At 50.0% G+C, this 22,905-nt stretch overlaps 2 protein-coding genes and 1 long non-coding RNA gene across 10 annotated transcripts in view; 2 read left to right on the forward strand and 1 right to left on the reverse strand.

Moving 5' to 3' along the window:
• Positions 1 to 22,905, reverse strand: part of LOC146186165 (uncharacterized) — a 233,119-nt gene that overhangs the window by 113,152 nt on the left and 97,062 nt on the right. The window lies entirely within an intron of this gene.
• Positions 3,524 to 4,494, forward strand: LOC146186168 (doublesex- and mab-3-related transcription factor 1-like). Its single transcript, XM_084607071.1, has one exon. It carries the CDS (start codon positions 3,906 to 3,908, stop codon positions 4,476 to 4,478), a length of 573 nt encoding a protein of 190 aa, XP_084463197.1. The 5' UTR covers positions 3,524 to 3,905; the 3' UTR covers positions 4,479 to 4,494.
• LOC146186169 (uncharacterized) overlaps positions 5,666 to 22,905 on the forward strand; it is a 217,014-nt gene continuing 199,774 nt past the window's right edge. Inside the window, exon 1 of the mRNA XM_084607068.1 lies at positions 5,666 to 5,778. Coding sequence (XP_084463194.1) covers positions 5,718 to 5,778 — 61 coding nt within the window. The 5' untranslated portion in view covers positions 5,666 to 5,717. The remainder of the gene's footprint in view (positions 5,779 to 22,905) is intronic.

Raw genomic sequence — 22,905 nt, forward strand, 5'->3', positions numbered from 1 at the left:
GATCTTAGCAGTGAACTAGTACTGAATGGCCAAATTGCCGGCAGCTTTCCGATTACGCGGAGAGTGCGTCAGAGGTGCCCGCTCTCGCCGGTACTTTTCTTTTCGCTCGACCCGCTACTGCGTATAGGGTCGTCGCGGACAGGCATATTCGAGGTTTTCCATCAGTAGGACAGGAGACTGTCGTTGTATCTGCATACGCGGACATTTTACTCTTCGTACGTGACAATGAGAGCTTCATTGGTTTTTGTGAACATCTTTTCAGAATACGCAGCTTTATCAGGAGCGCAGCTCAACACGAAGAAAATTAACGCACTCCGCTTCGGTAAGTTCAGGGACCCTTTAGCCGCCGCCGTACCGTTTGTGGACGCGTAGTGCGTGTACTTGGCGTGCTGTTTGAGCCAAGCGGGGTCTCCCCCCGGACATGGGACGCAGTTCTCTCGCGAGCCACGCACGCCCTGTCTGATGCAGCGCGTTTCAACCTCGCGTTCAATGCTATAGTTAGTGTCGTCAAGACACGAGCGCGCGCTTTCACCCTTTATGTGGCGCGTATCGCGACAATCCCGCGCCGTGTGACGAACAGACTCGCGTCCCTTATAGGGAATTTTGTTTAGGATGGCACGATAGCGCTAGTCGCCCGTCACATCCTACATCTTCCGAGGAGCAGGGGAGGCCTTGGCCTGCCGTGCATCCCGCAATGTACCCAGCCTTGCAGAGGCTGCGACTCGTCGTCTGGAAGTATCCGTCTGGACAGTTAGAAACTGACGGCGAGACGCGGTTTCTGCGGCGCTGGCACACGCGCTTCTATGTTTTACGGGGGAGCAGACTTGAGATGCCTGTCGTCCATTATTAGAACCCCCCTCCCCCCCCCCCCCCCCCCATTCTATTGCTTTCCCTTCTCTTGGGAATCATGTTTTTCAGTTTATTATGTATATGTACCATATAGTGTTTTGTAGTGCTTTGGTCTGCGAGTAATGTGCATTTTTGTATGTATGTATGGACACCGCCGCTCGATGGAAGCGCAGTGCGCTTCCATCGAGCGGCCGTGGTATGGGGGTACCCAATCAATTCTTTTTACACCTGATCATGAGGCTGTCCTTGACACAGGGACGCATATTTCATGATAATTTTGAAAGAAGAAAATGGAAAAATCGAAGTGAGATATTAGAAGATTTACTTGCGTCAGGCTTTGACCCGCCGGGGTGGCGCAGATGTGGTGCACTGCCACTGCGACTCCACCCCGACGGGAATAAGCCAGATTGCATGAGCCCCTTGGCTGGGAAAAGCCCGCCCGCTCCCAGGAACAACCCCCCCCCCCCCCCCCCCTTACCTCTGTGGTGCGGGAGGCCTTGCCTGAGATCTGTACCCTCACAGGACAACTGCACCTGGTGCATCCATCTGACAAGGCAGAGGCGCATATTTCAACGGTAAAGTGTCGTTCAAGTGAGGAGCATGCATGAAGCAGCAACAGCGAAAGCGCGCTTGCGGCACTTCACATGAAGGTGACTTCTCTTCGTCGATGCGAACATGTTTCTCGCCCGTAACGTCGGAATGCAATTGAAATCCGTCGCTTATCTGTCGTACCCTGGTTTTTGTTACTTCTCAGTGAGCACGTATGTGCGAAGTTGTTTCCTCCAGCACTTATATCCAGCGTTTGTCCATTCTACCATCGGCTGTTTTCAGCCTTGGCGTGAATGCGGACAGTCCAGTGCATTGATGGGGGGTCATGAAATCGTACCTGATCTCATCTGTGTCGAGGCTTGTACCTTTTACTGCACACAGGTTTGATCCGATAGCGGGGAATTTCCAGGACGCCTGATCAAGGGGTGCTGCAACAATGCCTCATGATATACCGCGCTGTTATCCTAAATGCAGTTCGCGCAGCCAGTTGGACAGAAGAGGCATCTGGCGATATCAGTCACTTGCACTCTGGCCATTCCGAGGACATAGTCAGCGAATCACAGTTGCCGCTGTGGAGATAGCATAAAACATCGCAAGCCAATATAATGAGGAAAAGAGTTCGTCGTGGTTATCAAGTGACGCCACTGCCCAATACGTGGCGTGAAGCGCAATTCCTATTGGATCCCGTTCCTTGCGTATATGTCGCAAAATTCGCAACACCCGCAGCGCTAGCTATAGCCTTGCGATAACTTTGGCGACGGTCCCGTCCCGTCTTGGGGCTGAAGGCATGCATGTCAAAGCCTGCAGAAGCTTTTCTGAACGAATTCATTATCTGTTGAAATACAGTTCATACCAATTAGTGACCGATGACATTAGTGACATGTCCTGTGAACTTTTCTGAAATGACACAACTTCAATTTGCAGCATGAATTTTACTGCGTTGGAAACGATACGGATGCATAAAAAAGCAAGTACAAAGCAACAGCACAGCGCGCGCAATACACATATCCCAGTAGCTAGTAAACGTGATCGCCCCCCCCCCCCCTCCGCCTATGCCCATTCGATTAGCATGTGGCTTCGCATCCTGTTCCCTGGCAACTCACCAGGATACGATAGAAACCAGTAACGGCAATATTGAGGCCACAAGTTGTACGCAATAATTCCTCATTATCGGCAAGGTATATCACCAGAAAGTTTGTCAGATACAGCTGTCAAACGCAATGACATCAGTGCTACCGGGGATTTTTCTCTCTACCAGTTGCGATAATTATCCAGCTCTGTTCCAATGCATAGCCGCCTAAAGACTAAAAAGGCGAATAATATCGTTACGCCACATCCAGAGATGAAAACCCATCGCAAAATAAGCTGCTCGTTAAGCACATTGAATACACAAGTGTATTATTGGTCGCTTCTCATCAACGCTTTGAGGTAAATCGCCGTTCGCTCTCTTTACCGCGATTATTTCAGAAGCCGAACACTTGCATTGGAAGATTGTCGCGTCCGTGTCTTGTTAGCACTGTTCTAAGCACATTAGAGAAGATCACATGAGGAACAATTAGATTTCGGTATTCACTTCACAAACGTGGTCATACCCCATGACAACACTCTGGAATTCGTTGTATCAGACATGAAAAGCTGCAGTATGCAGTAGAGCTCATTTCCATCGGCTGACACACGCCGAAGCAAATGAAACAAAATATGAATTTTTAATCGTGCCTTAGTGCCTGCACCAGGCTGCAAACTGCCGTCTAATTCTGTCATGAGCTCCCTAGAGGCTTTCACAACTCTCACAGCAAACACGGCGCTGCTGAATGTCACAGATGGATGCGCGCTCAAGTGAGCACGATTCACGCTCAAATTACATCTCTCAAGAACAAACAAATAAATGGAAAGCGTCCTTTAAAAAGTGGCGCCGTAGCGCCGATTTCGATCACGTCCGTTCGCATCCAGGAGCACCAGCCGCCTCGCTTTGGCAGAGACTTTTTCCCTGGGCGCCCGCCGTGTCGCTACCTCGAACAGCCGGCCCCAGAGTCCGCCACCGTCGCGTAGGCCGCGCGGCCACGTGACGACCGGGCGTTCACTGCGCGCGGCGTTGGAAAAGAGCTCGCGCAGCTCCCCAAGCCGAGCGAGCGAGGAGTCTGCAGGAGCGACGCCGCCGACGGCGCCGCAACCCCGCAACAGCCCGCCCCGCAACTGCCCGAGTTCGGCGAAGATCACGCGCCTCACCCTCGGTCCGCAGGAAATCCAAGACAGGCTCCGACCGGCGTTGCACTCGCCTCCTTAAGAAAGAGATAGCCACTTCAAGAAGTGCCAGAGGCCCTACTTGATTTCTAACACGCGCGTCGAAGAAGCCCCGCTCACCAAGTCGGCTGAACGGGCACGTGGTTGCGTGTTCATCTGAACTGGACCTCGTCGCCTGCTAGTGAGAACGCGAAATAGTTTCCACCGGTCTTGATCTTACAAAAACGGCTCTGCACGCTTTTCACCACCTTCAGCCAGCGGCCGCGATGAACAGCCGGCACCACAGCCACCACCCGCACCTGCAGCACTCGGCCCACGATCTCCTACGGCACACCTCACGGCATCACGCTGGCGTTATGGCTATGACTGCGGCGGCCGACCCAGTCGCTATTCCGCCTGTCGTGTCTTCGAGCGACCTTGGTTCAGGCGGAGGGAGGCGTCGTCAGGGGGGCGGACATGGCTCCAAAGGAACCACGACGAGGCAGCCGACATGCGCCCGGTGCCGGAACCACGGGCTCAAAATTGCCATTCGGGGACACAAACGCTTCTGCCAGTTCCGTCAGTGCGACAGTCCCAAGTGCCGCCTGACTGTTGAGCGGCAGAAAGTGATGGCCGCGCAAGTGGCCCTCCGCCGTGCCCAGGCCCAAGACGAAGCTCTCGGTCGCATTCCGGCCGACGAGGACGAGAAGCCCGTGCTTCCCACCGATCCGGGTGCACCGTCTCTGCCGCAGACTTCCTTGCTCCGGGGACCCACAGGAGCACTGGCCGTCTCCACCAATTCCGCCTTCAGGGCCACCGCCGGTGAGTGTGATGACAAAGTGCTACTGTCCATCCATTAACTGCCGAGTGGATCGGAAAAGATACTTTAGAAGTGAAAAGAGGGAGCGAGCAGAGGGCCTGCACTCACTCTCTCTCTGGCCGTTTCCCCAAAGCGCTTCACCATGTGACACCTCCCCATATGAATGGCCTCGCGGAGAAGGCGCGGCGTGATTTGTGGCGCCTTTCAAAACTGCCGCTGCGCGGCAAGAGCTTTTGCGTTACCGCACAAACGCGTAAGCGAAAGGTCTTGCTCTGTCGCATTGTGTTTCTGACTGTGAAGATCATAACTTTTGATGAATGCGAGAAAACTTGTATGACAGCCGTTGTACGGATGTATTGTGCATTGAAGCAACTATGCATTTTTTGCATGTATAAGAAGTTGCGGAAGCTCTTACATCAGCCCCAAAGGTGTTGAAACTTCCGCTTTCTGTATATTTTCCTCCATCAGGCGGTGTGCTTCGTTCTATTCGTTCTAAAGCACGTTTTCTACCTCGTTGCAAGTAGTTCAGGGTGGAAAACGAAGCTATTTAACAGCTTTTTAGAAATGCTACATACCACAGTCTCCGTTTCAAGTTTGAAACGTACACCGTACTTTGTTGTCTTCACGACGCAAAGTGAACATAGAGAAGTAGGCTTGGTGGTCCCATTGCGGTAACTGTTTACGTTATAATTTATTAATCATACTGTAGAGATGAACCGTAGTGCGTCAGGTTGTGGCGACACTTTTGTATGTGCGTGCTGTGAACTGACATGAAACGAAGTGTGCGCTGTCTTTTGCAAAACGTCTTGCCTGACTGTAACCATGATTTATTAATGTTAAGGACTACGTGTGTTTTTTCCATTACGATTGAGCCTAATATGGAGAAACTAATAGTTTAGAACTGTGGCTGTTTTCGATAGCCGGAAGCTCTTGCAACTATAAATGTGCAAAAGGTTCCGCACTGCACATTCGAAACATTCATACCTGCCGTAATGAGCGGAAGACTGTTCCCTTGCCAGGAACCAGTCCGAGAGCCAGCTTAGTAAAACATACATACAAAACTACTAATGAACAACAGTTCATACGTGGTTTTGCTGTAGAATTTGGTCACTATACAAATGCTTGCACGCAGTTTTCTGCGAAAGTTCTTGCACCAAAGAGTGTGCAAAAGCTTTCGCCCTGAAAAAAGCTGTTTGGATTGATACTGATAGCGTGTTAATATGTGTCACCCACGTGTGGGCCACACGATATCTCCTACGGACCCCACCTCGACGCCGCTATGCCAGTGCCTTTAACTTCATCGTGGTGGATCTGCTCAATACAGTTCAAGGCTGTTCACGGTACGCATTCAATTTTATATCATAAATTTTGCTGACACTGACAGGTGACGTAATTCATTTTTTTTTTTTTTACTCTTTCGAAAAACAAAATCGCACGAGATAACGGAAGCGTCAACCCTGTGATGTACTTAGAACTTATCCCTTAAAGAAGAACGCACACATTAGAGAGCGACTTGTTTTTCTTTTGTTGATAACATCGTTTATTGCCTCCAAGAATAAAGAAATTTCTTGCACCTGTTATGTGCGCAGTGATTCCGAACTGGTGCGGGCACCTCGATTAGTGAAGGTTTATTAAACCTGACGAAGAAAAACATATTCACTGCTCATTACAACACAAATGTTTATCCTTATTCAATAAGAATTTCGTGACGAATGCAACAAGTTCCAATTGGCCGTTTATGGGGGAAATGATAACATTTCAAAGCTGGCATGGGGAGTAGGCACTGGTGAAGAATGGGGATAAGAAGTGAATAACTGACTGAATGAGTGAGCGAGTTAGCAACTGAGTAGTTTTGACAAGCTCAACAAGTTGCTTTAGTTCACGAAGTGAGTACCTGATCTCAGTGAACGCGAGTGTAGCCTGCAATCCCCATATCCGAATGCTATGCAATCTTGTTTATTACTCGCCTCCTTCAGGGCTTGTTTCCCAGGGCGCCGACGGTCGAAGTGATTCATTAAAATCGTTCCAAGGTTGCCATAATATTTTGTTTTATGCACCATGTTGTTGCCTCGAAGTTGCCACGCAATATGACATACCGTATTTGCTGGAATTGACCAAACAACGGGCTCTCTTGACTGCAATTCCTTCTCACGTCCACTTCACAACAAACGTAGGGGGGGGGGGGGGGGGTAATTAGCAGATCAGCTTGTTTGCGTCGAATAGCCGGTGATTTACAGGTACGCGCATACACTGTTCACCTTGCTTCGCGACTCAAGCCAACCTTTGTCTACTAGAAACGAGCTTTTGTGAGTACCAACCATTTTACGAGTTCGGTCTGATGCTGTCTTCAAAGCTAAAGAAAATCTCAGCGAGTGGACGTCTATGCACCAATTCGACTGAAACCCTGACTGTGTGATTACAGTGTAGAGCTTGCATTTGCGCCATTAATATCATATCATCATGATCACGCAAAAAAAAAAAAAAAAACAAGAACGGGGCCAAACTCCAGCGCAATGCCTTAAACGCGCGAGCGATACCTGCGGCCAACCATATAGATGCATGTCGACTGAAAACAGCCAAAAAATAACTGAGCCGATAAGAAACTCCGCTTAAAGTGGGAAAATCCATCCATGGTTAATTAGCGAATATACCTACAATGCCGGTTCCCGCTGCCAAAATGGTTGTGGTTTTAATTAGCATAAAATGAAGAAATGATGTACCAGGTCACGTTAAGGTCGATGTGCGAGGCGAATAATATCCGTTTTTATTGCGATAGCAATACTGCGCCAGGTTTTGATCGTAGACCGATAATCACACAACTCAGCAGAGGCAAGATATATGCCGCTTACGGTTCCGTTGGTCGTAACTGGTGGTGGTGGTAGTGGTTATTTATTGCACACACAAAAGGAAAGAAAAGATGTTTGCCAGCCCCGGTATCTGCTATCTGATATCTGAGACACCTGAACTGGGGCGGCGGAAATAAAAGGGGATAGCGAGGAAAAGGTAGAGGAAATCAAAGAGGTGAGCGATAGGGAGAAAAAAAAAGGGTAGGTAAAAATAACTATTCGTGGTGGGATTCGGTGCTGCTCTGTCAAGTGCCGGTCTGCCAGCGGTCAAAACATATTTTAGAAACAGCACACAGAGGATTGCATCCAATTCGTCCTCCACTTTATTTTTAATTCATGTAAATGTATGAACCGCTAAAAAATAGGTAGTTCGGCGTCGCGATGGAGTATGGAGTCCCTTGTTAATAGTTTGTGCGTCTTGAGTTTCTTCTTTTTTTCTTCGCACTCCGCAAACACATACTAGCGTAGGAGTGCACCAAGAACATGCGCATGCGCATTGACTGCGTGTTCGCAACAAGTACACATAGAAGGGTTGGTTCGGTGTACTTATATAAGCTAGTGTGCTTCCTCGATGCTAACACCTCCTGTCTGAGTTCACGCACTTGGTGAAACTTGTCGCCCTTTTTTCTTGTTTCTTTTTATATCGTCAGTCATTCGTTATGCTCACCGCGGTGGTGGTTTAGTGTTTACAGCGTTCAGCTGCTAACTCCTGGACGCGGAAGATGAAATTTAAAAAAAAAAAAGCTGATTGATTTATAGGAAGGGAAAGGTGCGGTAACTGTCTCACTTGTTTTCTGTGGACACCTCAACCGCGCCGTAAGGCAAGGAAGGAAGGTGGGAGTGAAAGTGGAAAGAGAGAGAGGGGCCGTAGTGGAGGGCTACGAAGTAATTTCGACCACCTGGGGATCTTTAACGTGCGGGTGACATCGCACAGCCCACGGACGCCTCTTCGTTTCGCCTCCATCGAAATGCAGCCGCCGAAGTCGGGTTCGAACCCGGGTACTCCGGCACAGTGGTCGGGCGTCTTACTCCTGCACCACCCCAGCGGGGGCATGAGAGAGAGAGAGAGAGAGAGAGATAAAATTAAGGCCACGGCTGCCGAGTTGACAACTACGAGAGAGTCAAAACACACTCGCATATTGTACTATGTAGGTGCAGCTTAAATAACCCCTAGATGATAGAAACTGATCGAGAGACCTCAACGACGGTCTCTCACAGCTCATTTACAACTGTGGATTGTGCAGCTCCCGACATCCCGTCGCAGACAACTATGCCATCATTCATTCATTCATTCATTCATTCATTCATTCATTCATTCATTCATTCATTCAACAGAATTGCCTGAATTTACCAGCGTCCTTGGCGTTTCACGCTATGGATCAACACAGTGTAGGGTGCCCCGATGTGGGCGCGCCCCTAACACAGTGGGCGCAGACGTGCCATCGAGAGTGAAACTATGGATAGATTGACTAATTGTATTCGCTTTGTATTCAGGGTTCACGCAGCTCATCTCACCCGGCCCCGCCGCGGCAGCGCAGTGGTTGAGACGCCCGACTATCGCTCCGGAGTAACCGGATTTGAGCCCGATCACCGGCGGCTGCGTATCGATGAAGGCGAAACGGAGAGGAGTCCATGTGTTGCGTGATGTCACTGTGCGTTAAAGATCCCCAGGTCGCCGAAATTACCCCGCAGCCCTTCACTACGGCAGCTCTTTCTCTCTTCCCGCTTTCACTCCCACCTTCTTCCCTTACGGTTGCCCCGCCGGGGTGGTGCAGGGGGTAAGACGCCCGACTACTGTGCCGGAGTACCCGGGTTCGAACCCGACTTCGGCGGCTGCGTTTCGTTGGAGGCGAAACGAAGAGGCGTCCGTGTGCTGTGCGATGTCAGCGCAGGTTAAAGATCCCCAGCTGGTCGAAATTACTCCGTAGCCCTCCACTACGGCTCCTCTTTCTCTCTTTCCACTTTCACTCCCACCTTCCTCCCTTCCCTTACGGCGCGGTTGCGGTGTCCACAGAAAACAAGTGAGACAGTTACCTCGCCTTTCCCTTCCAATAAATAAATCAGTTTTTTTCCCTACGGCATGTTTCAGGTTTCCATAGATAAAGCTTGAGATATACTGCGCATTTCCTTTCCTATAAACCAATTTACATTTACGGCGACATCCTTTCGCAAAATATGCGGGCGTCCAGAGCAGCGCGAGGGCAACGCCGCGTCCAGCTTTAATGATAATACAATTGGTTCACAGGAAAGGAAAGGCGCTATATCTGTCACTTTTTCTGTGGACTGATTTATTTTTTTATTGATTTATAGGAAGGGAAAGGCGCGGTAAATGTCTCACTTGTTTTCTGTGGACACCTCAACCGCGCCGTAAGGGAAGGGGAGGAAAGTGGGCGTGAAAGTGGAAAGACAGAAAGAGAAGCCGTAGTGGAGGGCTGCGGAATGATTTCGACCACCTGGATCTTTAACGTGCGATGACATCGCACAGCACACGGACGCCTCTTCGTTTCGTCTCCAACGATACGCAGCAACCGGTGGCCGGGTTAAAACCCGGCTACTCCGGCACAGTAATCGGACATCTTAACAACTACGCCACCATAGCGTGGCGCTTAAGCGTTACCTCCTCGAAGCCTGTTGCCTCCGCTTCCAGGGTGGAGACACCGGCGGCATGTTGGGTCCCACTCGCCCGTTCGGAAGCATTTGATTTCGACCACCCTGGATCTGAACGTGCAGTGACATCACGGAGGTGGAGTGACTGCTCCTGGTCCTGCGGGGCTGGGAATGGTAGGCCCCCGTCATTAGCGGAGGAGTTTGGTGGGGTATCCATGGTCAGTGTCGGATTCCTGGCTGCTGGTGTCAGGTCGGCAGAGCGAGGGCACCCTGCGGCAAAGTCTACGCTTTGACATGGTCCGATTAGGGCTTGTTGGGCACGACGTCGCGGCAACTCTGAGCCGGGACACCGAGCCGGAACGCCGCGCTGGAAGGCCGCACCGAAGCGGCGCGTTGCAACGCCGCGCCGGAACGCCGCCATCGCACGTAGAAACGCCGCGCCGCACGCACGAGTGGGAACCAGTTCATGACGCCGAGAGGGGAAAACGGTGGCGCGGTGTGGTACAAAGGGGGTCCCCACCCTGGAAGCGGAGGCAAAAGGCATCGAGGCACCCCGACGGGGTGGCGCAGTGGTTACGGCGCTCGACTACTGCTCCCAAGGACGCGGGATCGAATCCCGGCCTCGGCGGCAGCTTTTCGATGGAGGCGAAAAGTAAGGCGCCCGTGTGCTGTGCGACGTCAGTGCACGTTAAAGAACCCCAGGTGGTCGAAATTTCTGGAGCCCTTCACTACGGTGTCTCTCATACCCTGAGTCGCTTTGGGACCTTAAACCCCACAAACCAAACCAAACCGCATAACCTCAGTATCAGCATTTCAGCATCCTTTCGCGAGGTAAAAGGTACGACACAACTGAAAATCTTTAGCCGCGTTCTTTCTTTGAATTTCCCCGTTTCAAATGGCGGGCAAGTGATCCTTCGCTATGATCCCTGTCAAGTATTTATTTATTTTTTGTTTTAATTGGAGAGCGTTAATACCCCACGTAAGAAAATGACCGTCGTCGCCGTCGATCGTTTGAAGCCTCACAGCTTAAAGAAATCGCGAGTCTACCTCTGCCAGGTGGTAATTTTGCAGGTGGCATGACAAGGCAGGTTGAGTGGCGCGCCGTAGCTCATCTATTTATCTTGTATGGATGTCGCCTGATTGGGTGTAGGCTATGTGACGTCATAGTATCAGTTAGAACGGTCGAGTGGAAAGGAGCTGTCCACTCGAGCAGGTACTTTCACGCGGAAGGCTGAGATGGGAATCGGAACACATAGGACCCTTGGACACCCGGGCCCGTTCGATGCCTCGAAAAACTTTGCGCATGCCTCTGGCTGCAGGACAACCCACGGGATTCTGAGTAGGCTGAAATGAAACCCATCGCAATCTTAATCAAGTAATACTCTTGTTTGGGCGAGTTGGTTCATCTTTGAAAGGTTATGTATACTTGCGCAAAAAACTCCGTACATGTCGTTTATGTGCCTTTTTGTGTCCCGTTTTTTGCGCAAGTATACATAATCTTAATCAGAAGCTTTCGGTAATGTGTCACTCTTTACTTTAATCACGTATGAAGCAGCGCACAAGCACGCGATGAAGGGACGAGCGCTTGTCCCTTCCTGTCTATGTTTTCCTGATTCGCTGCTTCACAATCAATGGTAAACAGACTAGCCTAATTCTCCGCTACATTTCTTTACTACAAGGGCGATTGCATAACAATGCAGCATGGTGTAGAAAAGTAACGCTATCGCGTATATGCCGCATAAATCTTATTGATTCTGTGATTTCTTAGCCGACAGCTTCCGTATACGCCATGTATCACCCAAGGTCAACCTGGACGTCCGCTTGACCTTCATCGAGCCGGAGGTAACAGTGGGGATATATAGGTTAGCTATGGCATCACAACATATTGCGAACCCCTACTTGGCCCTTTACGGCAGATACACAGATATTTAACGGCGACCTTGATCTCAGTTTCGCCAATTTAATCGCTACAAAACCATCTTTAGCCACGTCTAAACCTAGGGCTACAGAAAGCAAAGCCAAGCAAAACGACACTTTCGCTTCGCCTAGCTAGGTTTAACAGGGTTAAACCTCAGCCAATGTTTTTATTCCGTTATAGCGTATACAGCTCGTTCGCTCGAGGATTGACCGCCAGTTGTGTGTGGTGTCAAGAGAAAATGCGCGCGTGGTTTCATGTCAATAGTCATGCCACCGTCCTTTGTGCAAAGTTCACATTGGTGTCTGACCATTTCGCTACCAACTTAGCGTCCCCCTGCTTGTCAAGTTCGAGACTAGTTTGCGATAAGAATTCGAACCAATGTCGTATGTATACTGCTATTACATGCCTTTGATCGTAAGTGCATGTGTCCACCGAGAAGTGAGACAGATAACATGCCTTCCTTCCCCCCCCCCCCCCCCCCAAAAAAAAAAAAAAAAAAAAAAAAAACTTGTGCCGCCTCCTTGGAAGGATGGTGTGAAAGGATTGGGAGGTGTGACGATTTGATGGGCAGGCCCAGACCATGTGGAAAACGTCCGAGAAAGTCGCTCCAAACAGACTGCAGCCTTAATTAAATTCTGTATGGAATTGTTTCAACACTGCCGGCACATCATCGTATTTGTAAAAATTTTGAGAAGCCTTTCGTCCACTTTATAGAGACCCTTAGAGGATTATATTTTCTCTTCTGTCCGCACGAGGCAGCGGTGGCGGCTCACCTACAGAGCCAGAGCAGGCCCATGCATTTTTTTTTCCTTCTTCCTCTAGTCGCAACAGCAACAACAACAAAGCGGCGGTGGCTGTCCTTATAATACGTAATTATGTCTTTGAATGTGATTAGGTATTGGGTGGACTCAAAGTAGGCTTCCTGAGCAAGTTTGAGTGCACGGGGAGAGAGCGCGCGAGCCGCCTGATCGGCTAACTCATTGTCCAGGAGTCCCTGATGCGCGGATGCCCAGATCATATCGCAGTTTGGAGCGTCGCTGGACCGAGAGAAATTTTATAGGATGCACCAGGCGAGAGGAGGTATCTAACCCAGCTCATAATTCCGACAGGCCCCCCTCGAGTCAGTAACGATGTGTTCAATAAAAACGGAGAACCCTGCACTGCGGCACCTCCTTGTCTTTTCGTTTTGCCCACCTTCATCCTTCTCTTATGGCGCGGTACCGGAGTCTAAGGAAACATGGAACAGATACTGCGTTTTTCGTTTCTCTTCAAAGAAATAAAACGAGAAACTACAGGGGTTCAGCGCTGCTGAACCGAACGTCAAGCGATATCTGTGTTGATATAAGGCACAGAGCGATTGTCAATGTTCGCTTTGTTGATTTATTTCACGCTGTAACGATTATACGAACAGAGCCTTGAGATCACTATAGTAAACGATGTTGTTTCGGAGGAAGAAAATGCACGGGCCTGCAAAATTGATCCAGCTGAGCCACTACCGTAGCCTCGTGCGGACAGAGGACAATTGAGTGATAGGATAAAAAAGGTAGAAAGAAAGCGAAAGACGCGATTCGCAACAGCCATCGTCCGCCACCGAAGCGACTTTGAGTGCAATGATGGCTTGCACAACAGATATAAATACACGGGTGGAAAAGAAGCCTCCACCGCGAGGTGCAAAGACTCCTACCTATGTTCCCAGCCACGGAGGGCAACTAGTGGCCACCCCTCTTCAACTCCGCCCCTGTAGTAAACTTCCGCGGTTTCTGTTGTGGAGAAATCCTTACTTTGCTCATGATGAAAATTGCGTGGGCAAGATCTGTCCGCGATATTTCGCGGGATATCAATTGGGTTCTGGAAATATATTAACCCATAGTTATATTTGTTGGTAGATAATGATTGTCAGTGATAAGAAAGAGAGAGAGCTCACAGAGAGAAAAAGAGACAGGAAGAGAGACCCTCCTTCTCTCGAAGGGTCAGGGGACGCAACCAGCCGTAGTCGAGTACCCGGGTTCGAACCCTACCGCCGGCGGCTGCGTATCGGTAGATTCAAAACGGAGAGGCGTCCGTGTGCTGTGCGATGTGAGTGCCCGTGAAAGATCCTGAGGTGGTCGAAATTACTTCGCGGCCCTCCACTACAGTTCCTCTTTCTCTCTTTTCACTTTCACACTCACCTTTCTCCCTTCCTTTTCGGGGTGTTTAGGTGCCCAGAAAAAAAAAAAAGGGTGTGAGTGCCTAAATGACAACATTGTGAAAGGACAAGATTAGTAGTCTAGGTAGTCAGCGGTTCAAACAAGACCGGAGGTGGTAACGCCAGATGGCGCCATTTGTTCGCGAGGTGGCCAAAAATTCGGTATGGCGGGCCAATGAGCGCGTGTGCACGCTGCTCAAAATTCTTTACTCAGCTACCCGGCGATTTTGCTTGAACGACCACATTTCGTTCTGAGTATCTCACTCGGTGGTGAAAATGTTTTAATGAAAATATTTATGAGGTTGTAGCGGCGGTTGGAGTCCTTAGTCTGGAACCCCATTGGCGTAGGCTGCTGTCCGTGCTCTTTCGACGAGTTCTTTTTTACTTCTTGCGCTGCCTCCCACCCTTCCTGCGTTGGCTGGTTATTAATAGTGATAGCCTGACTTCGTTGGCAGGTGCACACCATGTGGTACAGGTCCGTCTAATTTCCCCTGCAGAATTTGCATTGTGAGTCAAATGACTCTGGATCCATTGCATGTAGTCTTCGTGGGTTGTTGAAAGAGTTGGTCTGTAGCTTGCGGAGGTGTAGCTCTTCCCATTTCTTTTTTTCAGTATCTTAGCCGGTGAAGGGTAGACCTGGCGAGGTAATCTTACGTGCTGAAATATTTCAGTGTAAGTTAGTCATGGGGTAGGAGGTTCCATGAGATCTGTACTGGATGTCAGCAGGAGAAATGCTCGGGCTATGAGGCGTCTGCGCTTTCGTTCCCTGGGATGCCCTGGTGACCTGGTACCCATATTAAGTTTTATGTGTGGGTTAGTAGCCACGGGTGTAACTATCTTGCAGGATTTCAGCTGCTAGCGGTGCAGTCCTGCCCCTGAGGTAATTGCGATATGCTGTCTGTGAATCTGTAAAAATGTATTCTAAGGTAGTGCGTGTTGCAGCTAGGGCAAAAATGCTATGACTTCACATATTGGCGTCGTCATCGGCGGAGCCTTGCAAGAGTACTGCTGTCGATCGCCGAGAACGCGATCGCCTTCGGAAATGACAGGCAAGAGGCAGCAGTACAGCACGCATGCATTGCTATAATCTAGGCGTATCGAACGGATTAGAGCGCTAATTGTCGTATTTCAAGTCGGTGTAATTGCCGTTTTTTCATGGACTTAACCTGTACCTGACACAAAATTACAAAATTTCTTCGACTATGTGCCTGGTCATCTGCTGCACATGTGGCGCCATCTGAGAGCCGCGCCGCGTCAAATGGGGGAGTGTTGGAGCCGCTATCACGGGTCATGTTTCTGTTACCCTCGCGACGCCACGCTATGAGCTCACGAAACAGCTTAACCAATCCATGGCTTCCGAGCTCACCTCGGAAGCCATGGCCAATCTGAGCGACTGTACAAACAAGATCGAACAAGGTTCTTGGCCGGTAGTGCTGAGCTTATAAGTGTTTTGGCACCATGAACACAGTCAAAATTTGCCACTCAAGCCGGTCGCCCTGAAACAACTTCTACTGTTACCAGCGCCCGTCTTCAGTGTGATGTGAGCGCACCTTTAAAATCGCCAGGAAGTCGGGATTATTCTGGAGTCCTCTACTACGGCGCGCAGTTCTGCTTTCCGTCCCTCCTATATACTTTCATTCACGAGACAGTTGGTGTGTTTGTCGAGACGTGTGATAGCTACTCGCTTTTATCTTTCTTCAAAGCCACTTCCTTTTTTTTTTTTTTTTCAAAGCTCGTTTGATATTACGCTAATAGAACGTATTTAAAGAATACAGGCGGTTTAACTCAGCCAGGGAATATCGTGAAACAACAGGGCGTTTTGGCTGGATTGTGTTTGCTGTGTCTCAATTATTAAACGTCATTTTGCTGTGTTAATCAGGCAGCCATGCTTCCAGACCACACATTGCATGAACTTCACAGATAAGCCCCACCGGGGTGGCGCAGTGGTTACGGCGTCGACTACTGTTCCCAAGGATGCGGGATCGAATCCTAGCCTCGGCGGCCGCCTTTTCATAGAGCCGTCAAGTGGCGATAAGCAAGGCGCCCGTGTGCTGTGCACGTTAAAGCACCAGCTAGTGCACGTTAAAGAACCGCAGGTGGTCGAAATTTCCGGAGTCCACTACGGCGTTTCTCATAGCCTGAGTCGCTTTGCGACGTTAAACCCCACGAACCACCACCCTCACGATCCTCTTAAAGTAAAGCTTATATTAGCGATGGCGTTGGATACGAATCACACTTTGTACGAACGCCTGAGCGTTGCTACTGCAAATGGTAGTTCGCTCGCCCCTTGTCGAACACAATCAGTAATCCGTTGAACGCATCAAAGTTCACCCCGCCGGGTTGGCGCAGTGGTTACGGCGCTCGACTACTGTTCCCAAGGACGCGGGATCGAATCCCGGCCTCGGCGGCCGCTTTTCGGTGAAGGCGAAAAGCAAGGCGCTCGTGTGCTGTGCGATGTCAGTGCACGTTAAAGAACCCAAGGTGGTCGAAATTTCCGGAGTCCTCCTCTACGGCGTCTCTCATAGCCTGAGTTGCTTTGGGACGTTAAACCCCACAAAACCAAAACCAAATGCATCAAGTTCAGGGGCTTTCTATTATTGGTTTACAGGAAAGGAAAGGCGCAGCATCTGTCACAGTTGTTTCTGTGGACACTTGATGGCCGTCAAAAACGTTAAAGGTCAAATCGGTCTCGCACAGAGATTTTGCGAGAATGCGCGGGAGAATACGAGCTGTAGGATTAAAAAAAAAAAATAACGTGGTCGTGTTCTTTTTCCAGCGGAGTTTTCCACTTGCAACCACTGCCCCATCTTCCACAACGTAATCGTCCTGTTGCGTACGCTTGGCCTTCAATGAGGCCGTGCAAAACACAATGTAAGAGAGGAATACACAATTGACCTCGTGCCGTCACCAGTGACTGCACTGGGGTTCCTGGAATACGTCTTGCGGGACGCTAAAGCACAGAACGAAGGCTACTAGCACATTTCTAGAGGCAAATTTTGTATCGTCCACCCTCAAACGAGTCATTGCTCCAGCGTCCGGGACGCGTGCCGAGGTCGCCGCCGCCATATGCTTGCACGAAGCCTCCTTGTATCAAAGCCGTCCGAAAAACGCGTTGCGCAGCTGTTTCTGCTGCGTCGTCGTTGCGATGTGCGTGTCTCAATGTGGCACTGCCATGCGCTGGCCACTGGATGGGCCGCCGTGTCCAAGGCCGGTCGTAACTCATCGACACGACTCTACCGGTCCGTGGCGATGGTGGCTGGGGCACGGGGCAGGTCGACGACCCCGGGGATCAGAGCGGATGGCAGATGTTACGCGCTCGGGACCAAGTTGTCGCGCCCAGCTGACTTTCCCACACAGTGTCAGCTTTGCCTCGCATTGAGTGGTAGATCCGATTTGCATTTCTCAGGCGGAGTACATCTATCAATAGTCGAGGTTCTTGTTTTAAAAGCGCTGCGCTTAAACCGTCTTACCTTGACCAATTTTAGAGGAGCCTTATACATACAGAGTCTGATCAGTGCGGCGTGCGGAATGAGTTAATTCGTAAGACAGGTAAACAATGTCGCCGGTAGCACATGACACCTGTCCACTGACCGCGTTGTTATCGCATCGGGATTCAGAACATATTTAGGAACGAGAAGTGGTTAGCAGTCTGTTCAAGTTCTTTGGGCGAGTCACATCAGTGCTCATCAGGAGTTCTGATCTAAATTTTGAGCTATCCGCGTAACCCATAGAAACAGCAATAACTGATCATTTCTGCAAATCATTTGTCCATATAATGGCTGAATAACTGAGATTCTCATTTTTTTTTTGCACTACTTTTTGTAGGCACAAGTGGCCGATGCAAAATCTATGATAGAGTTCAAAAGCTTTGCCTCCGCCGAATTTTGTGATGAGAAATCGGGCAACTCTCTTGAGACTTAAATCCTGCATTATACAACAAAATGACTCAACCAGCCACCTGAAGGACATAACAGGCTCGGTGTACTTTGACGACTTTTTTCTTACTCAGTGCTTCGGTGCAGAAGCGTTTAAAACAAGGCAGCCTTGAAGAAAGCATAACACAGAGAGAGTGTATATGTGTGTGTTCAATGCGGGCGTTCGAAGGTGTTTTGAGAATTTCAATACAATCAAGAATAGAACTTCCTATGTTAAGAGTAGTCCAGCTGCCATAAGAGCTACTTTTAGTCATGCAATACTACATTTCGTGGCCACGGCACCCTATAAAGTATACTGACAGAGGTATAAAATATACAAAACATTCTAGGGAGCTCTTTGGGCCACTAAAGCGTAGGGTGCCTCGAAGCGCGCGCCCTCGCGCCCTCGAACCGGAGCGGCGATTGTTGTGGCTGTAGGAAGTAGGAAAAGAAAATGCACGGGCCTGCTACTGCCTCTGTAGCTGAGCCACCTCCGCTGCCTCGTGCAGAAATAGAGAGGAAAGAAAAGGAACAGAGAGAGAAAGAAAAGACGCGCGCCGCAACAACAGCCGTCGTCCACCACCGAGACGATGGCGGGTGCCAACCGGAGCGGCGGAGGGGGGCGCGCGCATCGAGGTACCCTACTAAAGCGCGGTGAGGCGAAATGCGCGGTGGTCCACAGCCCTCCACAACCCCATCTCTTTCCCTCTTTTTTCTCACTCCAAGTTTCCTCCTGAGTCCCTTTCTTTAAGGCGCGGTTCACCTCCGCCGGAGTGGTGCAGTGGTAAGGCGCCCGTCTACTGTGCCGGAGTTCCCGGGTTCGAACCCGACCTCGGCGGCTGCGTTTCGATGGAGGCGAAATGAAGTGGCGTCCGTGTGCTGTGCAATGTCAGCATTGTTGTTGTAGTTGTGGCTGTAGGAAGAAGGAAAAGGAAAATTTGGAGGACGCTTAAGCTTCGCCTTCAAGAGTGGAACACGACAGCGTTATTGCACCTCGTCGAGAAAACTTACTAAACGCAAGGGTATTGGGGCATCCTCGCACCGGTACCCGCGCGGCCCGAAGGGGAAAAGCGGGTGAGCGAAGATAGTGATCTAAAGAAAGGAAAGACGCTTGATTCTACAACCTGTGAGGGTGCACGTCGAAACGTCAGGGGCGAGTGGCGCGCCACGTGTCGGGGCAGCGCCGCACATTGCGAGGAGGGGTTCTTCTGTGTTGCCGCAAGATGGCTCTGCATGTGCGCACAGCGCAGAAGAAATGTAGCGGAAACGTACTTCGCTACTCGTGTAACTGCGACTTCTGTAAGTAACATGCTCATAATTACCGATATACACCGCAGTATAACGTTCTACGGCATGTTTCTAAGGCAACACCGCATTCACTAGAAGCGCTTTTGTACCGCTTTCAAGCATCGAACTCGTGGCTGAGTGGTAGCGTCTCCGTCTCACACTCCGGAGACCCTGGTTCGATTCCCACCCAGCCCATCTTGGAACTTGCTTTTTATTTATGAAGTGCATGTTTATTTATGAAGTGCATGCCGGGATTTATCGCTTAATGGACAACGACGACACCGGCTTTTCTGCGACACGAGCTCCTTAACGCTACCGCGTTAAAATGCACGGGCCTGTTACTGGCTGTGTTGCTGAGCCACCTCCGCTGCCTCGTGCAGACAGAAGAGAAAATAGAGAAGAAAGAAATGAAAGAGGGAAGGAAAGACGCGCGCCGCAACAGCCGTCGTCCACCACCGAAGCGGTGGCGGGTGCAATGACGGCCTACAACAGATAAAAATTCGGTGGAAGGCTAGCCCCCGCCGCAAGCGGCGGTGACCTACCTGTCCCAGCCCCATCAATGGTCGAAAGCGTAGTCCTCCACTACGACTCCTCTTTCTCTCGTTCCACTTTCACTCACACCCTCCTCCCTTCCCTTACGGTAAGGTTGAGGTGTCCTCTATAAATCAATCAGGTACAGTTTAGGTGTCCGCGATGAAGCGTGACAGATACAGAACCTTTTCATTCCTGTAAGCCAATTTAAAACGCCACTTCCTTCTTTGCTGCATCTTCTGCATGTATGATGTTTGCACGCGGCGTTCAAGGAAGCGCCAAATAAAAGACGCAGCACGGACGCCTGGATCGGACGCCAGGCGGAGTAACTTTCGTATATGTCTAAACTTTGACCTGAATCGCCCATGACCAGACATGACATCATGACAGGATGTGACGTCATGATTACGTCAGGTGAACAGCGGCGGCGGTCTCCACGGCAGCCGCGTTGCCATGTTGCTAGACAAGGTTCCCGGCGTGGCTGTGAGGATGATTGACATATAATGTGACGGAAGTGTGTGACAGAATCGTTACCGACAGCATGAGCCGTTAAAGGCTTCCGCCCTTAATATCTTAGGGGGGACGCTCGAGCTTCGTCTTAAGTGTAAACGCGATAGCACCGTGCTCATTTCGGGAATTTCCTCTCCAATTCCACAGCCGTTCTAAGCATACAGTAGTATGGCAAAGTATATGATTATGCCCACCTTTTACACTGCTTGCGCGTCATCTGTACTGCGGCAGCGCAATACGATCGCGGGTTTTCCCGTGGGTTTTCCCATCAAAACGCAGCTGTCAGCGATCGGGATCGAACCCGGGTACTCCAGCACAGTGTTTCTCGGGCATCTCTACCATCGCACCATGTTGTTGTGGATGTAGGAAGAAGGAAAAGAAAATGCACGGGCCTGGCTCTGCAGCTGAGCCATCTCCGCTGCCTGATTGATTTATAGGAAGGAAAAGGCGCAGTAAACTGTCCTCACTTGATTTCTGTGGACACCTCAACCGCGCCGTAAGGGAAGGGAGGAAGGTGGGAGTGAAGGTGGAAAGAGAGAAAGAGGAGCCGTAGTGGAGAGCTACGGAGTAATTTTCGACCACCTGGGGATCTTTAACGTGCGCTGGACATCGCACAGCCACACGGACGCCTCTTCGTTTCGCCTCCATCGAAACGCAGCCGCCGGGGTCGGGTTCGAACCCGGATACTCCGGCACTGTAGTCGGGCGTCCTTACCACTGCGCCACCCCGGCGGGGTGGCAGGAAATGATTATGGGCGAATGTAATTGTGAAAGTGGAAAGAGGGAAGGAGGAGGAGCCGTAGTGGAGGGCTACGGAGTAATTTCGACCACCTGGGGGATCTTTAACGTGCGCTGACATCGCACAGCACACGGACGCCTCTTCGTTTCGCCTCCATCGAAACGCAGCCGCCGGGGTCGGGTTCGAACCCGGATACTCCGGCACTGTAGTCGGGCGTCCTACCACTGCACCACCCCGGCGGGGCTGTAGGCAACGCAAATGATACGACGCGGGCAGAGAGAGAGAGAGCGCGCGCTGTGCCGACGCCGGCTCTAAACCAGGAATGAAACCATCAAATCAATGTTCAAATCTTGGGCAGCTGCTCGGGAGGAACCGTCACACTGAAAACCATTTCTAGCTGTAAGTGTTGCAACGACAACCTCTGCTATTAAATCTCGTTGCAAGTGGCAAGCGACACATTGTTTTTGTCAGGCGAGAGATGGGCATGGGCTCGAATAGGGGCTGCAAAATATTATATTTAAGTTGCGACAACAATACATTATTATTTAACACCTGCGCCTTAGTTGTGACATGCGCTCTCAAGTGATCGGCGCCTCAGGAGGCCTGCAAATCACCATCCTCGAACATTCCGTCCCCACTCTCACAACTGTCTCCACGTAGGCCAGAAAAGTTGCGCCTTTTAAGGCGAAAGCCTTTAATGGCTCATTCTGTCATGTACAAAGTGTGTCCCGCTTTTTCGGCGTTCTGACTGGCCGAAGCGAGATGCGTCCCTGCCATCTGGAATGCCACACTTGAACGCGCGCCAACGAACGCCATGTGACAGGAGCGATGGTGTACCTTCCAAACGCACCTGCCGGAGAAAGTGTGATAGATACTGCGCCTTTCCTTTCCTGTAAACCAATTATATTTACAAGTAGCACTGCAGCGAATGCCGACAATAGGCAGCTCTGCCGGTTGACCTTTAGCTGCTGCCGCAGAACTCTCCCCTGATGGGGCTGGTACAGGTGGGTCTCCGCTGCTTGCGGCGGGGGCTAGCCTGGCACCGAATTTTTATCTGTTGTTGGCCGTCATTGCACACGCCACCGCTGGTGGTGGACGACGGCTGTTGTTGCGGCGCGCGACTTTCTTTCCCTTTCCCTCTTCCTTTTCTTTCTTCTCTATTTTCTCTTTTGTCTGCACGAGGCAGCGGAGGTGGCTCAGCTACAGAGCCAGTAGCAGGCCCGTGCATTTTCTTTTCCTTCTTCCTACAGCCACAGCAGCAACAACAACCGACAATAGGCTAACGATGGGAGGCAAATTATAGTATCCTATAACTTGCCTACCTTTCCCCTCTTAGGAAACATTTGAGACCCTCAAACTTTTATTTTGCTGGCTGGTGGCCCTTTTTTTTTCTGCTTTTTTCTCTACACATCACGATCATTTGAAATATTTGATGCTGAATAACGCAACCCACCTTCTTCATGCAATTTTTAATGTGCTTCTTTCAAGCTATGGTTACGTTTGTTCACCAGTAAAACTCGCATTTAGGATTGAGGAAATGGAATTTAAAAACTTCGCTTACAGTGAGGTCAAACTCGTTCCCGCAGTTTTCAAGTGAACGGCGTTTTAGCCTAGTTTCTGCAACTCGATCCCGAAACCTATGCCAGCGTATGCATTCACTTCGCTAAATAGTCTTGTGGTGATGAGACACGTGCTTCATTTTGCGTTTTGTTTTATCTAACAAAAGCTCCTTTTCGTCTCGAGCGACTTCTTTTCGACTAGAACGCGGTATTCTATCGATAATAATAATAATAATAATAATAATAATAATAATAATAATAATAATAATAATAATAATAATAATAATAATAATAATAATAATAATAATAATAATAATAATTGGTTCACAAGAAGGGAAAGGCGCAGTATCTGTCACACTAGCTCTGTGGACA

The sequence above is a fragment of the Amblyomma maculatum genome, chromosome 6 (genome assembly GCF_055883805.1).
Source record: "Amblyomma maculatum isolate TAMU_Amacu chromosome 6, ASM5588380v1, whole genome shotgun sequence".
Taxonomy (NCBI): domain Eukaryota; kingdom Metazoa; phylum Arthropoda; class Arachnida; order Ixodida; family Ixodidae; genus Amblyomma; species Amblyomma maculatum.